General features: G+C 44.7%; 1 protein-coding gene across 4 annotated transcripts in view; it reads right to left on the reverse strand.

Annotated features, from left to right (window-relative positions):
* Positions 1–17,551, reverse strand: part of dennd4c (DENN/MADD domain containing 4C) — a 201,866-nt gene that overhangs the window by 143,671 nt on the left and 40,644 nt on the right. For all 4 annotated transcript variants that reach the window (XM_068030282.1, XM_068030281.1, XM_068030278.1 and 1 more), the window contains exon 2: positions 1,312–1,628. In XM_068030282.1, coding sequence (XP_067886383.1) covers positions 1,312–1,616 — 305 coding nt within the window. In that variant the 5' untranslated portion in view covers positions 1,617–1,628. The remainder of the gene's footprint in view (positions 1–1,311; positions 1,629–17,551) is intronic.

Genomic DNA, 17,551 nt, shown 5'->3' on the forward strand with positions numbered 1-17,551 from the left:
ACACCTGGCCGGGTTCAATACCCAGTACCAAATCCAATGTGGCATCTCCCCTGGTTGGCCTGTCTACATACTGTGTCAGAAAACCCTCCTGCACACACTGGACAAAAACTGACCCATCTAAAGTACTCGAACTATAGTATTTCCAGTCAATATTTGGAAAGTTAAAGTCCCCCATAACAACTACCCTGTTACTCTCGCCCCTGTCGAGAATCATCTTCGCTATCCTTTCCTCTACATCTCTGGAACTATTCGGAGATCTATAGAAGACTCCCAACAGGGTGACCTCTCCTCTCCTGTTTCTAACCTCGGCCCATACTACCTCAGTAGACGAGTCCTCAAACGTCCTTTCTGCCGCTGTAATACTCTCCTTGATTAACAATGCCACACCCCCTCCTCTTTTACCATCTTCTCTGTTCTTACTGAAACATTTAAATCCCGGAACCTGCAACATCCATTCCTGCCCCTGCTCTACCCATGTCTCCGAAATGGCCACTACATCGAGATCCCAGGTACCAACCCATGCTGCAAACTCACCCACCTTATTCCGGATGCTCCTGGCGTTGAAATAGACACACTTTAAACCAAGTTCTTGCTTGCCAGTGCCCTCTTGCGTCCTTGTAACCATATCCCTGACCTCGCTACTCTCAACATCCTGTACACTGGCACTACAATTTAGGTTCCCATTCCCTTGCTGAATTAGTTTAAACCCCCCCGAAGAGCACTAGCAAATCTCCCCCCCAGGATATTGGTACCCCTCTGGTTCAGGTGAAGACCATCCTGTTTGTAGAGGTCCCACCTACCCCAGAAAGAGCCCCAATTATCCAGGAAACCAAAATCCTCCCTCCTACACCATCCCTGCAGCCACGTGTTCAACTCCTCTCTCTCCCTATTCCTCGCTTCGCTATCACGTGGCACGGGCAACAACCCAGAGATAACAACTCTGTTTGTTCTCGCTCTAAGCTTCCACCCTAGCTCCCTGAATTTCTGTCTTAAATCCCCATCTCTCTTCCTACCTATGTCGTTGGTGCCTATGTGGACCATGACTTGGGGCTGCTCCCCCTCCCCCTTAAGGATCTCAAAAACACGATCCACTTAAAGTGGCACAGTTGAGATCAAGAAGTTAACAAAAGAAGAAATCAAGCATGTTAACTTACTCATCATCGCATCATGTTTCTGCAGCAAGATCACCAAAAAACTGCACTAATTTGCAGTCCTTGACTCAGGATTGTCATCTGCAGAACTTGAACAGTGGTAAAGTGAAAATTTTAGCCCCACATTTAGGCCAAGATTTTCAAAGATAAAGTGACTTACCCGATATCAATAAGAGGTGGTTTCTCCCGCCCTCTTTTGTAGCAAAGATACATCTCCGGACTTTTCAAGCTCCCAAAATTCAAGTTTGCCTGAAGTCCAGTTGGGGTGCTCTCAATGCAAGTATAACCTTCAGGAACATTTTCTCCTGCCGATTTAATTATGACAGCAAGATCTATTATTGGTGCTTTTGGTCCTGTTGACTTCGTCTCTGATATTGTAATTTCTTGCTCCAACGGTGTAGATGTGTCAGTTAGCCCTGCGACTACAAAGTAGTCACTAACTCTTGGGCCTTTATCTTCAATCATGGCTGGGTGTTCCTGAAGGTAAAAGGGAGAGGATAGTAGAAGTCAGCAATTTTTCACAGTACATGACTAGACTGCACAAGGTACAGATGTGAAGATTTTTTCAAAACTGAAGGTAATATTCAGACAGAATACAGCTACAAAATGCACTGCACAGAGCACTTATCTGTTAGACCATTTCAGATGAACATGGCAACATTTTTCTTTTTAAAATCTTATTTCTTTTCAATGCAACCTCATTTGTTTTCAGCTATAAAATCATGTCATGAATTCCTACCAAGAGTTATTATCTCTGGTGCCCTGAAGGCATCTAATCTTACTGGAATATATTCCGATTAGATGTTCCTGCCAAGAGGCCATTATTAATGTTGCACCTCAATTAAATATCAACAAGTCAAACTGTGGAGGACAGTCCAATTGAACCATCCATGTACACTGGCACACTTCCAGCAAGGATAGCAATCAGAAGTGGCAACCACAACCTATGCTCCTTTCCCTAGCCGTCTGCCTATAGGCAACTGTAGCAGCTAGGCTGCCATTCTAGCTCAGATTAGGCAACTCAGCAGAAACCAGCAATAGAGCAGAGGCTTTCTTGATCTATATATTTCAAGACACTATACTTTCAGTTCAGCTCAGCAAGGTGGTAGCGGGGTAAAAAAGACAGACACATGCATTGTAAGCAAGATAAAGTGGATGTCCAGAAAATCTGAAGGCACCTTAACAAGGCCTGCAAGGATGGGGAAGGGAAGGTTTCAAGGAGTATCAATGGATTTATTTGCGTCATCTCAAGGGAAATCAAAAAACCTCTCAAAACAGAAGTCTTTCATAATTTAGCTGTAGATCAAATTGGGTGAAGGGATTTGAATACACCAACCCCCAAGAAATTCTTAACATCTCAACTGGACTTGGATTTTTTCCAGCTCAGTCCTAACAAGAAACTTGAACAAAACTGCCCCAGTAAGGGTGATGCAAAATTGGCACATGACTAGCATTAATCCACAAACATAGACCATAATCATGCAAATTTCTCTTGCTTAAGAATACTACAAAAAAAACTGGACCTTCCCAAGCCCAAAGAACCTTCACCCTTGCTGCAAATGTCAGAAGACTGTCTTGATTAGGTTCAGAGGCTCCTCCAAAGAAGACCTGCTTTAACCTGTTATACTGAATTGGCCCAGAGGAGATCTGCAACAGGAGAAGTGATGGGTCCTGGCCACAGTGACTTTTGAGACAAGAGAGAGTCCATTTTACCTGATGGTACCTATTCCTGATCCCTGTTAAACCTCATTGAGAACAGTGTATAACAGTCAGGTCTGACGATTTCATACCGCTTATCCAACATCCAATATTCGAGGAGCAGAAACCCGTGTCCGATTTGATCCTGAGCTAAGCCTCAGACCCTATATTTTCTCGATTACCATGGCTGCCTACTTCCACCTCTAACATTGCATGTCAATGCCCCAGCCTCTGCTCAACTGCTATGCAAACCCTCATCCGTGCCTCAGTTACTTCTACACTTGACTATTCCAATGCTCTTCTGGCTAGCTTCCCAGCTTGCACATTCCATAAACTTGAACTCATGCAACATTTTGCTGTCTGTATCCTAACTTGCACCCAAGTCCAGTTCACGAATCACCCTTGCACTCGCTGACCTGCACTGGCTCCTGGTCTGACCATGCCTTAAATTTTAAATTCTCACCCTGGTTTTTCAAATCCCTCCATAGCCTCGCCCCTCCTTATCGTTGGTCTCCTCCAGCCCTGCAATCCTGATAGCGGCCTCTTTTGCCATCCTTGATTTTCATAACTTCACCACTGGAGGCCGTGCCTATGCCCAATAGCCAAAATACCTTACCTAAATCTCTACTCTTTCAGAACACTGCTTAAAACCTCTGAGAAAGCTTTTTTTCACCTGTATGTCCGTATGTAGTGCTGACAAATGAAGTTTGATAATGTTCCTGTAAAGCATCTTGGGACAACATAATACTAAGTTAAAAATGCTTTATAAAAACAAATTTTTGTCTAATTATTTACACACTCTATTGGGCAGTAGAGAATTGGATTTCCAAGCATTGTTTTCCATGTCACTGCACCAAAAAAATGCAAATCAGCAGAGTGCAAAGCAAGTCAGTGGAGGCACAACAGACCTGCTAGATCTTATCTCTCTTGACCAGAAATGACAGCAACTTATCCAGATCACAGCAGGCATTTGTGAGGTGATCTCATTAAAACAAAATTCTTGAGGGGCTTATTAGGGAGGTCGTTTCCCTTGGCAGCGGAGTAAAGAACTAGGGGTCAGTCTCAGAATAACGTCAGCCATTTCAGGACTAACAGGAGGATAAATTTTTTCACTCCAAAAGGTTGAGAAACTTTAGAATTCTTGACTGAAGAAAGCTATGGCTGCTTTATATTCAAGTCAGAGGCGAACTGAGTTTTGCTTACCAAGGAATGTGCGAACAGTGGAGGAAGGTGCAGCTGAGATAAAAGATTAATAATGACCTTATTGAATTGTTATGGACAGGTGGGAGAGGCGTGGATGACTTCCACTTTGCACCTCTTAACGGACCTCAGATAGTGCTATTTTAAGAAAAAAAGCATGATAGTCCCCAGTGTTTTAAGGGTCAAATAAACAGACAAAATATTAAACAATACCTGAAAATGTTCACGACCTCACCCACTTACACAAGCACACACAAGATAAAGATTACAGAATAGCGTGCATTTAAGTCCGATTATTTAAGAGTTCACTTTGAAACCTTGCTGGATTTCCAGGAGGACTTTTTTTTTTTTAAAAACAGCATTGCAGGCCTGATGTTCCTCGTCTTGCTTCACTTAAGTATTGCAGATTCCCTTATTTAAGACAAAGTCAGTGGACAATTTTGTTCAAGTTTCTCAGTTGCATAGTTTTCAAGGTCACCTTTGGAGTCTCTGCCTTAGTAACTTAAAGATGTTACAGGCAGGACCTTAGTCTTGGCTGAAATGGATGCCTTAGCTTCTTCATTGGCTGGCTGAGAGATCTAAGAAAAACCCTCACCAGGCTGGGTACTGGTCAGGTGACCATAGATGCTCTCCCCTGGAGTGCCCATTCAATTCCCTTGAACCTGGGGCCCTTGGTTACACAATGGGGATTGGAATGTGGTTTATCTTGCTAAAGTAGTATTATTTCCTACCCATTACTTTAGCTTTGCATCCAAAGTCACTATCTGCAAAGGACTTTGTCAGCCCAATTCTTGAAGGGAGGAGCCATTTAGCACTGAATTCCCCAGAACTAGTCCAGACGTGATGAGTTTAGTCTCCAACAGTCAGGATGTATTTTAAAGTACAAGAGGGGTCACCTGACCTCTTACTCCATCTTACCTGCTGCAAAATGTGTACATCTTTTGGAGATTAATTCACAAGTTCATTTTTACAGTTCATAATTGCTCCAGTTCACTTTAGTTCATAACTGTTTAGTGAGCATGACAGAATGGTGGGACAGGCTTGAAGAGCCAAATATTTCTTACGTTCTCTCGCCATGGATGCTGCCTGCCTTGCTGAGTATTACCACCAATTTGTTATCTCAATTTAGAGTTGGTTGCTCACCTCATTCATAGTGATGCAAGTCACATGATACAACTCCACTTTGGTAAACTAAGCCACACATCAGGTGACTTAGGAACACAAACAGTTCAATTTGCCTTCTATACTGTACCAATTATTTTGATGGCAAGGGAGAGAAAAAAAAAGTAGGCAGTCACATTAAAATGACAGAAACTGGTTTAATATCTGGTTCAAATCACAGGAAGTGCTATATGCACGCTGAGCATTTGCCACTTCCTATTAAGTTGGAAGCCATCACACCACAATCTTGCACTGACATACTTTATCAGAGTAATTTCTGCCACTTTTATTATAGTAACTACGAAAACTTTACCCAAAACTAGATCAGTTTCTCTCAAAGTAAGCAACAGCAAAAAGCAGGATTTTTTTTTTGTTTCTGTATTTGCTTCTGTTTTACCTTTAGAGTGTTTGTCGGGAGTTTCATAAGGCTGAGAACTGAACTGGAAATCATTTGCAAGAGACAATATGGGCCCTAAATTGACAAGAGTACCATTAAAACTGAGAATGGGCCGAGGGGGGTGGATTTAAATACAAGGTAACTGCCCATAAAACAAGATGCATACTGTAGTCAATGGTAGATTTACTATTTAAAATAGTAATAAAGGAATTTTGAAAAGTGTCCAGCATTCATTTCATGTTTTTGCTATTTTGAGTGTCACGCTAATGAAGGGAACGGGGGCGGGGGGGGGGGGGCGGCGGAGAAGACATGTGCACAGGGGTTTGGGGGGAGCGGAAAGAGAAGAGGAGAAAGAGAGGAGAAAGCACAGCAGAACAGCCAGACAGGTTTTTTGCCAGCCAGAACAGCTGAGGGACAGTTCCAGCTAAGCAAGAGTCCTGCTGACAATACCTTTTTACTACTGCAGCAAGTAAATTATAAGGTGACTTTGGAATTCCAACACCTGCAAAGGTGAACCAAGATTTCCACAATTGATTTCAGATTAAGGCTTAACCATAAGGAGTCTGCAACACTTCATCCTCTTCAGGTATGCACCATAGAAAGAAATCCTCCCCAAAAGTTTCGGAAGGTTTTCTTAAAACAACGAACTCTTTTGCCACAATTGCACTTTAACGGCATGCTACCACTATATCTTTTCTTTGTGTGTGTGGGTGAAAAAGTGAGTGGGTGAGGTCACCAACACTTCTGGTTATTGTGTACAATTCATTTCATTCTTTTTTAAACATAAGAAAACCTATTTGTCTGTTCATTTGACGCTTAAAACACTGACTAAAACACCGGCCAGAATGTTATGCTGCACCCGCCCCCGCCCGCCTCCCCCCCCCACCCCCCCAGGAGCAGGCTAGAGGCGGGAAGGGGGGAGGGTATAAAATAGAGTGGTGGACGGGGTTACCATTTCTGTCACCTACCCACCCCACTGCCATTTTACCAGCAAGGTGGGAGGTGGCAAACGGTTCACCTGCCCCATGTCAATTGAGGTCAAGTGGCCAACTGATTGCCACTTATTAGCCTCCTTCCACCACCAGTATATTACAAGTGGCGGACGGGTACTTCGGCAGCTGAGGAGGCCGCCCAGTTAAATCTGGCAGCCTCCTTGTGGGCTTGGGGAGGGGCGCCTCCTGATCGGGCACCCTATGCCACACAGAGGACCCTCCCCCCCCACCAGCAGGACAAGCTGCCCCTGTTGATGCATCTCCTCCCACCCTCTTGATCAAACCCGCATCCCTCATCGGGGCACAGCCGACAGACCCCAGCGAGGCCCGATTCCCCACTTAGCTTTTTCTGGGCCAGCGTCCCAGATGCTATTCTCACTGGGTGCAGTCCCAGCAGTGGCCACCTCCCTCAGTGGTGCTTCTGGGATGAAGAAGCTGCCAGTCTGGCCAAGGCCAATTAATGGCCTGGGCCTCACAAAATCGCTGCGTGGCTTCCAGGCCCAACAGAGATGGGCCCACCCTAGTCTTCTGAGCCAGTGGGCAGGGCCACCACCACCATGTCTCTGAATGGACAGAGGGCATTCTGAAGGGGGAGGGTGAACAGCCAGAGGTTGTGGTACACATTGGTACCAACGATATAGGCAGGAAGAGTGACGAGGTCCTGCAGGGGGAGTTTAGGGAGTTAGGTAGAAAGTTAAAAAACAGGACCTCTAGGGTTGTAATCTCGGGATTACTCCCTGTGCCACGTGCCAGTGAGGCTAGAAATAGGAAGATAGTGCAGCTAAACACGTGGCTGAACAGCTGGTGTAGAAGGGAGGGTTTCAGATATCTGGACCATTGGGATCTCTTCAGCGACTGATGGGACCTGTACAAGAAGGACGGGTTGCATCTAAACTGGAGGGGCACAAATATCCTGGCTGCGAGGTTTGCTAGCGTCACTCGGGAGGGTTTAAACTATTGTGGCAGGGGGGTGGGAAACAGAGCAGTAGGACAGCAAGTAAAATAAATGAAGGGGAACTAGTAAATAAGGCCAGTAAGACTAAGAGGAAGAGCAAGCAGGGAGATGTTGCGGAGAACAGCGGGACTGGTGGTCTGAAGTGCATTTGTTTCAATGCGAGAAGTATAACAGGTGAGGTAGATGAACTTAGAGCTTGGATTAGTACTTGGAACTATGATGTTGTTGCTATTACAGAGACTTGGTTGAGGGAAGGACAGGATTGGCAGCTAAATGTTCCAGGATTTAGAAGCTTCAGGTGGGATAGAGGGGGATGTAAAAGGGGTGGGGGAGTTGCATTACTGGTTAAGGAGAATATCACAGCTGTACTGTGGGAGGACACCTCGGAGGGGTCATGCAGCGAGGCAATATGGGTGGAGCTCAGGAATAGGAAGGGTGCAGTCACGATGTTGGGGGTTTTCTACAGGCCTCCCAACAGCCAGCGGGAGGTAGAGGAGCAGATATGTAGACAGATTTTGGAAAGATGTAAAGGTAACAGGGTTGTAGTGGTGGGTGATTTTAACTTCCCCTATATTGACTGGGACTCAATTAGTGCTAGGGGCTTGGATGGGGCAGAATTTGTAAGGAGCATCCAGGAGGGCTTCTTGATACAATACACAGATAGTCCAACTAGGGATGGGGCCGTACTGGCTCGGTCATAGAAGACAGAGGGTAGCAGTGGAAGGGTGCTTTTCTGAATGGAGGGATGTGACTAGTGGTGTCTGCAGGGATCAGTGCTGGGACCTTTGCTGTTTGTAGTATATCTAAATGATTTGGAGGAAAATGTAGCTGGTCTGATTAGTAAGTTTGCGGACGACACAAAGGTTGGTGGAGTTGCAGATAGTGATGAGGATTGTCAGAGGATACAGCAGGATTTAGATCGGTTGGAGACTTGGGTGGAGAAATGGCAGATGAGTTTAATCCGGACAAATGTGAGATAATGCATTTTGGAAGGTCTAATGCAGGTGGGGAGTATACAGTAAATGGCAGAACCCTTAGAAGTATTGACAGGCAGATATATCTGGGTGTACAGGTCCACAGGTCACTGAAAGTGGCAACTCAAGTGGATAAGGTAGTCAAGGCGGCATACGGCATACTTGCCTTCATCGGTCGGGGCATAGAGTATAAAAATAGGCAAGTCATGCTGCAGCTGTACAGAACCTTAGTTAGGCCACACTTAGAATATTGCGTGCAATTCTGGTCGCCACACTACCAGAAGGACGTGGAGGATTTGGAGAGGGTACAGAGGAGGTTTACCAGGATGTTGCCTGGTCTGGAGGGCATTAGCTATGAGGAGAGGTTGGATAAACTCGGATTGTTTGCACTGGAACGACGGAGGCGGAGGGGCGACATGATAGAGGTTTACAAAGTTATAAGCGGCATGGACAGAGTAGATAGTCAGAAGCTTTATCCCAGGGTGGAAGAGTCAGGTACTAGGGGACATAGGTTTAAGGTGAGAGGGGCAAAGTTTAGAGGGGATGTGCGAGGCAAGTTCTTTACACAGAGGGTGGTGAGTGTTTGGAACTTGTTGCCGGGGGAGGTGGTGGAAGCAGGTACCAAAGAGACGTTTAAGAGGCATCTTGACAAATACATGAATAGGATGGGTATAGAGGGATACGGACCCTGGAAGTGCAGAAGGTATTAGTTAAGGCAGGCATCAAGATCGGCGCAGGCTTGGAGGGCTGAATGGCCTGGTCCTGTGCTGTACTGTACTGTTCTTTGTTCATGTAAAATTCCGGCCACTATTGTGGCCAGTTGAGAGGTGAAAAACCGAAGTCACCCACACGACCTCCCACCTGTCCCTAACATGTCAGAAATTTAAGTTAGCATTCCTATTAATACTTGCAGCACACAGTCATGCAATATTGGGTTAGCGACATTAGAAAAATACGCTTGAATAACCTGAGATAGATACATGCTTCTGTAACTGAAACACACTAAAATTAGGCCATTTACTGATAGTGCAGGAAATTAAGTTTTCAATGCTGCCTATCAAAGAAAACTTTATTACAGTAATCCCCAAGGGTTAATAGCAAATGACTTTCAAAAAATGGAACCACAGAACAGCACTTCTAGGAATTCAAAAATGCACCAGCGTGACTCATTCATTCACCTTCTAAAACCCTTGCATGTAAAGGTTACACCTCAATTAAATGTTCATGATCCACAAACGAGGGGGAAAATCTTACAAGCATACAAGTTACAAATTAGGCTGCTGCATACAGATATAAAGACGAGGGGTTTGAGATTTATACTCGTGACTGAGACACCTAATTATATGCTTGAAAAATGTTTTCAACATAAGCTTCACATTCTCCATACAGCTTGGCGAAGGCATTCAGGGACACAGTGCAATACAACCACAGATTGGCCAAAAGCTAGATTAAGATCGTGAGCAGGAACAATTCTTTTTCTTCCATGATTCAAGGGTGCAGAGGTCAATTCCACACAATGAATTCCTGCTCTGGTTGCATCAGCGAACTCCCCAGGACCAGTTAGATTAGAGATACAGCACTGAAACAGGCCCTTCGGCCCACCGAGTCTGTGCCGACCATCAACCACCCATTTATACTAATCCTACACTAATCCCATATTCCTACCAAACATCCCCACCTGTCCCTATATTTCCCTACCACCTACCTATACTAGTGACAATTTATAAGGTCAATTTACCTACCAACCTGCAAATCTTTTGGCTTGTGGGAGGAAACCGGAGCACCCGGAGAAAACCCACGCAGACACAGGGAGAACTTGCAAACTCCACACAGGCAGTACCCAGAATCGAACCTGGGTCCCTGGAGCTGTGAGGCTGCAGTGCTAACCACTGCGCCACTGTGCCGCCCTTGGGTAAGTTAACTTACCCAAGTCAGAAAATGATGCTTTCCTTGGCCTACAGCTCAACTGCTCACTGTCTTAAACAGCTGAGCCAACCATGCAACTAAGAACTTCAGTTATACAAGATATTGGATTGACTTTATATTACAAATAAAACTCTCTGCAGTCTGATCGCATTTCTATAAAATCAGTTGGTGAAAGGACAGAAATGCCAGAGTTAGCCAACAGCTAGTTCAAAATTGAACGTGTACTTTGTGTAAACACTGCTAGTTTAGGGCAGTGGATGGATTTTCAACTACATAGTGCTTATGTTCAAGTTCCTACGACATTAGAGTATTATTTGAATTGGATCACGATGCACCAATATCGGAGTTAAGTAAAATGCAAGTACACAACGGTTTTTCTCCATCTCAACGGAACCAAAAAGGCTAACCTAACCTTTGAAAGAATTGCTCATCAGTACTTCCCAGACTGAGCCAAGTCTTAATTGAACTAGATCAGATATCCAATTACAAAAAAAAAGGGGTCATGTTCATTTGTGAACAGATATAGCAACCAAAATGTTTTCAATTGTTATTTTATCCTATGTTTTCAGCACAAATCCTGCAGTTATTACGACTGGAATTGTTCAAGCACACAAAGTCCAACAGTTGCCACAAACAAAACATGAGACTTCATTTAACAACTATAGTTTGCGTAACTGTTTCCAACAGTACAAAATGGATAGCATTATTTTTTGTCAACACTAAACTCATTTTCAGAATCAGACAACTCCATTTTGTAGATTCTGATCAAAAGACTGCAGAAAACACTGCCATTTAAATGAATCCATCTTCATAAAATTGAAGAATTTGAGCTAGGTAGCTGCAGCTTCCAAATAACCAAAAACAGAAAATCAATTTAAAGTCAATTATTGCACTGACTTGAAAAACTATACTGTAAATGTTATCCCTTTTATTTTGTTTTACTTATGAGTCATCAACAGTACAGAGCCAGTGGTTTTACTGTGTTTTGATAGCTTTATTTTTAAAAAAAAGTACTTGCTGAAATGAAGCGTTTTTACAATACTTGTGCCAAAATTTAAGAAAGCCTTATTGATTTGAAAGGACATGGAGTATATATCCCATAACTGGCTGGGTTCCTATCAGCTTATACCCAAATATTTTCCCCAGAATCTTGCATCTTATTAAAAAAAACAAGGCCACTTATTTTGATTATAAGGTTGTGTCTACGTTAATGGGTAACAGGAACTGATGTGGTTTATACAGCAATATTTTCCACTTCAGACATCCTGATCCAAATCAGGCTCAAGAACATTGTACAGCTGTAAAACATGCATTTTGCACTTTAGCAGTCACTTTTCAACAAGGAGCATTTATTTAGTGCCTAACATAGTAAAACATCCCAAGGCACTTCATAGGAGTCTTGATAACATCTGACACAAACCCACACAAGCAGATGACTAAGTTTGGTTGAAGGAGCTAGGTTTCAAGAACCATCTTAGCAAAAAAGAGATAAAGTGGCAGAAAGAATCAGGGAGGAAGCATGACTACCAGTAGTGCAGTGATTAAAATCAGGGATAAACAAGAGACCAGAATTTGAAGAGTGCAATTATCTAAGGGTTGTAGGGCTAGAGGTGGTTACAGAGACGGGAGGGGCAAGGCCTTGGAGAGATCTAAAAACAAGGTTGAGAATTTTAAAATTGAGGTGTTTCTCAAATCAAAAGACAATGTAGGTCAGTGAACACAGAAATGATGGGTGAACAGGACTTGATGCAAGTTAGAATACGGGCTGCAGAGTTTTGGATGAGCTCAAGTTCATTGACTGAAATAAATCAAGACCAGGGAGGTAACAAAAGGCATGGTTGAGGGTTTCAACAGCAGGTGAGCTGAGCCAGGTCGGAATCAAAACAACATTATAGAGGTGGAAATAAGTGGTCTCTATGATGGAGCGGATATTTCTTCCTTCATTTTAGCAAATCAGTACCACTCAAATATAGCGCTAGTTTCAGTAGCTGCCCCCCTGTTCTTTCCACCCCACACTTGATTAACATATGTAATTGTTTCCTCAACATCAAATCCCAACTAGACCAAAACCAAATCCAAAATGCATTGGCGAGACAATTCAACTTTCCATGCCAACTGCCCTGGCAGCAACTTTGAATAAGTCTGGCAATTAAGTACAGTTAGCCATACATGGAACAGAGCTGAAATGGTCCACATCCATTTCATTTATTGTATTAGTGTATTTAGTATATTTAGTCAATTAAATATTGGGAAGACTGAAACCATTGTTTACAGTCCCCGCTCCAAACTCCGATGCCTAACGACTGAATCGAATCAATCCTTCTCCCTAGCACCACTGAGATTAAACAAGTCTGTTCACAACCTTGGTGGCACATTTGACCCAGAGATGAGCTTTCAATCTCATATTCGCACCAACACTGCCTATTTTCACCTATAAAACATTGCTCAACTTCATCCGTCCTAGCTCATCTGATTCATAACTTAGTTACCTCCAGACTTGACTATTCCAACATGCTCCTGGCTAGTCTCCCACATTCTACCCTCTGTAAAGTTAAACTCATTCAAAACTCTGCTGCCTGTGTCCTAACTCGCACCATCCCATTCACCCATCACCCTTGTGCTCGCTGACTTATATTGTCTCCAGCTCATGTAACATCTCAATTTTAATATTCTTGTCCGAGTTTTCAAATCCCTCCATAACCTTGCTTCTCTCTCGCTCGAATCTCTTCCAGCCCCACAACCTTAGAGATATCTACGCTCCTCCAATTCTGGCCTGTTAATAACCCTGATTTTAATCGCCACCATTCATGGCCGTGCCTTCAGTTGCCTCGGCCTTCAGCTCTGCAATACTCACCCTACACCTCTGACTCTCTATTTCGCTTTCCTCCTTTAAAGACACTCCTTAAAACCTACCTCTTTGACCAGCTTTTGACCATCTGACCCATCTCAGGTGGCTCGGCATCAGATTTGTTGTATAATGCTCGTGAAGATCCAAGCTCTGCAGTCCTGCCACATCCAGTCGTGAATGGTGTTGGACAATTAAACTGCTAACAGGAAGAGGTGGCTCCACAAATATCCCCATTCTTCGACAACGGGAGAGCCCAGCACATCAGTGCGAAAGACAAGGCTGAAACATTTGCATCCATCTCCAGCCAGAAGTGTTGAGTGGATGATGCATCTCAGCCTCCTCCTGAGGTCCCCAGCATCACAAATGCCAGTATTCAGCCAATCCGATTCACTCCAACTGATATCAAGGAACGACTGAAGGCACTGGATACTGCAACGGCTATGGGCCCTGACACCATTCCGGAAATAATACAAAAGACTTGTGCTCCAGAACTAGCCACGTCCCTAGCCAAGCTGTTCCAGTACAGCTAATTCACTGGCATCTACCCAGCAATGTGGAAAATTGCCCAAGTATGTCCTGTGCACAAAAAGCAGGACAAATCCAACCCAGCCAATTCGTGCCCTATCAGTCTACTCCTGATCATCAGCAAAGTGATGGAAGGGGTTATCGACAGTGCTATTAAGCAGCACTTGCTCAGCAATAATGTGCTCACTAATGCTCAGTTTGGGTTCCGCCAGGGCCACTCAGATCCTGACCTCATTACAGCCTTTGTCCAGAAGAGCTGAACTCCAGGGGGGGGGCGGGGAAGTTAAAGTGACTGCCCTCGACATCAAGGCAGCATGCAACAGAGTATGGCATCAAGGAATACTAGCAAAACTGAAGTCAATGGGTATCGGGGGAAAGCTCTCCACTGGTTGGAGTCATACCTAGCACAAAGTAAAATAGTTGTGGTTGTTGGAGGTCAATCATCTCAGTCGCAGGACATCACTGCAGGAGTTCCTCAGGGTAGTGTCCTAGGCCCAACCATCTTCAGCTGCTTCATCAATGACCTTCCCTCCATCATAAGGTCAGAAGTGGGGATGTTCGCTGACGATTGCATAATGTTCAGTACCATTCAAGACTCCTCAGATACTGAAGCTGCCTGTATCCAGATATCCAGGCTTGGCCTGATAAGTGGCAAGTAACATGCGCGCCACACAAGTGCCGGGCAATGAGCATCTCCAACAAGAGAGAATCTAACCATCTCCCCTTGACATTCAATAGCACTACCATCCCTGAATCCTCCACTATCAACATCCTGAGGGTCACCATTGACCAGAAACTGAATTGGACCAGCCATATAAATACTGCAGCTACAAGAGCAGGTCAGAGGCATCTACAAGGCACAAGTCAGGAGTGTGATGGAATACTCTCCACTTGCCTGGATGCATGCAACTCCAACAACACTCAAGGAGCTTGACACCATCCAGTACAAAGAAGCCCGCTTGATTGGTACCCCATCTACAAACATTCACTCCCTCCACCACCGGCGCACAGTGGCAGCAGTGTGTACCATCTACCAGATGCACTGCAGCAAGGCACCAAGGTTCCTAAGACAGCACCTCCCAAACTAGACCTCTACTAACTAGAAGGACAAGGGCAGCAGATGCATGGGATCACCATCTGCAAGTTCCCCTCCAAGCCACGCACCATCATGACTTGGAACTATACCGCCGTTCCTTCACTGTCGCTGGGTCAAAATCCTGGAACTCCCTTCCTAACAGCACTGTGGGTGTACCTACCCCAAATGGATTGCAGCGGTTCAAGAAGGCAGCTCACCACCTTCTCAAGGGCAATTAGGGATGGGCAATAAATGCTGGCCTAGCCAGCGACACCCACATCCCATGAATGAATAAAAATATGTGACGATGCATCAGCTAGAATACACATCGACAAAGACATAGCACAGTTGAAGAACACTGAAAGAGGAGTGAGACAGGGGATACAATTTCACAATAAATATTCACAGTAATGGAAGACAGATTCACGGAGATACCCTGAGAGAGGACAGAGTACTAAATATTGGAGAAAAGCTAAGACTTAAGCTTTGCAGATGATCAGTGTGAGCAACTGACGCTGACATGGGCCGAATGGCCTCCTTCTGTGCTGTAAATGACTCTATACAGGGGGGGTGGGAAATCGTGGATAAGTACAAAATACATAGAACCAAAACTGCATACAGCTCAGAGAGCAATGAAAAGGCAAATGTTATACATGCCAATTCATGATAAAATCAGGTCTAATGAAATCTGCCAGAAAACCAGAGTTAAAGATATTATTCAGAAGACAAAAGAAGCTAAATGGATATGGGGCTGGGCATGTTGCTCAGAGAAATGGTAACAAATGGTTAAAAGGCTAATGAGTGGCAGCCAAGAACAGGAAAAAGGGGGAGACCGGGAAGATGATAGAGAGAGGACATAACATACCTCAGAACCACATGGGTGGGAACAGCAACGGATGGAGAAAGATGGAAAAGGCATGAGAAGGAGGGCTACATCCAACAGTGGATGAACACGATGATGATGAATACAATGACAACAACAATCATGAATGCCAATGAATGTCATGGCTAAATATTCTCTTGCTGGAAACGATTGCCTGGCACTTTTGTAGCAGGAATATTACTTGCCATTTTTCAGCTCAAGCCTGAATTTTGTCCATGTCATGCTGCATGCAGGCACCAACTGCTTCAAGTATCTGAGGAGTTGCGAATGGTACTGAAAACTGTGCAATCATCAAATATCCCCACTTTTGACCTCATGACAGAAGGTAAATCATTGATGAAGCAGCTGAAGACGGTTGGGCCGAGGACACTACCCTGATAAATTCCTGTAGCAATGTCCCGGGGCTGAGATGATTGGCCTCCAACAAACAACCACCTTGTTTCTGCTAGGCATGACTAACCGGTGGAGTGCCCCGCCCCACCCGCCAACCTCCCCATTGACTTCAATTTTGTTACGGCTCCTTGATGCAACACTTGGTTAAATGCTGCCTTGATGTCAAGGACAGTCACTCTCACCTCACCTCTGGAATTCAGCTCTTCTGTCCTCGATTGAACAAAGGCTTTAATGAGGTCGGCAGCCAAGTGGCCCTGAGAGAACCCAAACTGAGCGTCGGTGAGCAGGTTATTGGTGAATAAGTGCTGCTTGATAGCACTGTCGATGACGCTCTCCATTAATTTGATGATCGAGAGTAGACTGATGGGGCAGTCACTGACCGAATTGGATTTGTCCTGTTTTTTGTGGACAGGACATAGCTGAGCCATCTTCCACTTTCTCTGGTAGATGCCAGTGTGGTAGTTTGGAACAGCTTGACTCGAGGCACGGCTAGTTCTGGAGCTCAGGCCTGCAGTACTACAGTCAAGATGTCAAGCACATAGTCTTTGCAGTACCAAGTGCCTTCAGCCGTTCCTTGCTGTTGTGTGGAGTGAATCAAATTGGCTAAGGATTGGCATCTATGATGTGGGAACCTCAGGAGGAGGCAAAAATGGATCATCCACTTTGCACTTACGGCTGCAGATGGTTGCAAACACTTCAGCCTTGTCTTTCGCACTGACATGTTGGGCTCCACCATAAGAGGATGGAAATGTTCATGGAACCTCCTCTGCCCATTAATTGCATAATTGACCTCCACCATTTACAACTGGATATGGCAGGACTGCAGAGCTTTGATCTGATCCATTGGTTGCGAGATCGCTGAACGTTGTTTATAACATGCTGCTCTGCTGTTTAGCATGCATGTGTTTTAGTTTCACCAGATTAGCACCTCATTTTTAGGTATGCCTGCTCCTGTCATGCTCTCCTGCACGTCACATTGAACCAAGTTTGTCCCTGGCTTGATGCTAAGGATAGAGTCCAAGATATGCCAGACCATGAGGTTACAGATTGTGATTGAGTACAATTCTGCTGCTGATGGCCCACAGTGCCCAGTTTTTGAGTTTTCAACTGCTGGATCTGTTCTCAATCTATCCATTTAACATGGGGGTAGCGCCACACAACACGATGGAGAATGCCCTAGAGTCATGGAGCATTTACGGCACAGAAAGCAACCATTGGGCCCATTGCGTCCATGCCAGCTCTTCACAGAGCGACGCAGTCAGTCCTACTCCCCAGCTCGATCCCTGTAGCACTACAAGTCTATTACTCTGAGGTGGCCATCCAACTTCCTTTTGAAGTCATGGACAGTCTTCGCTTCCACCTCCCTTGTGGGC

The sequence above is a fragment of the Heterodontus francisci genome, chromosome 4 (assembly GCF_036365525.1).
Source record: "Heterodontus francisci isolate sHetFra1 chromosome 4, sHetFra1.hap1, whole genome shotgun sequence".
NCBI lineage: Eukaryota > Metazoa > Chordata > Chondrichthyes > Heterodontiformes > Heterodontidae > Heterodontus > Heterodontus francisci.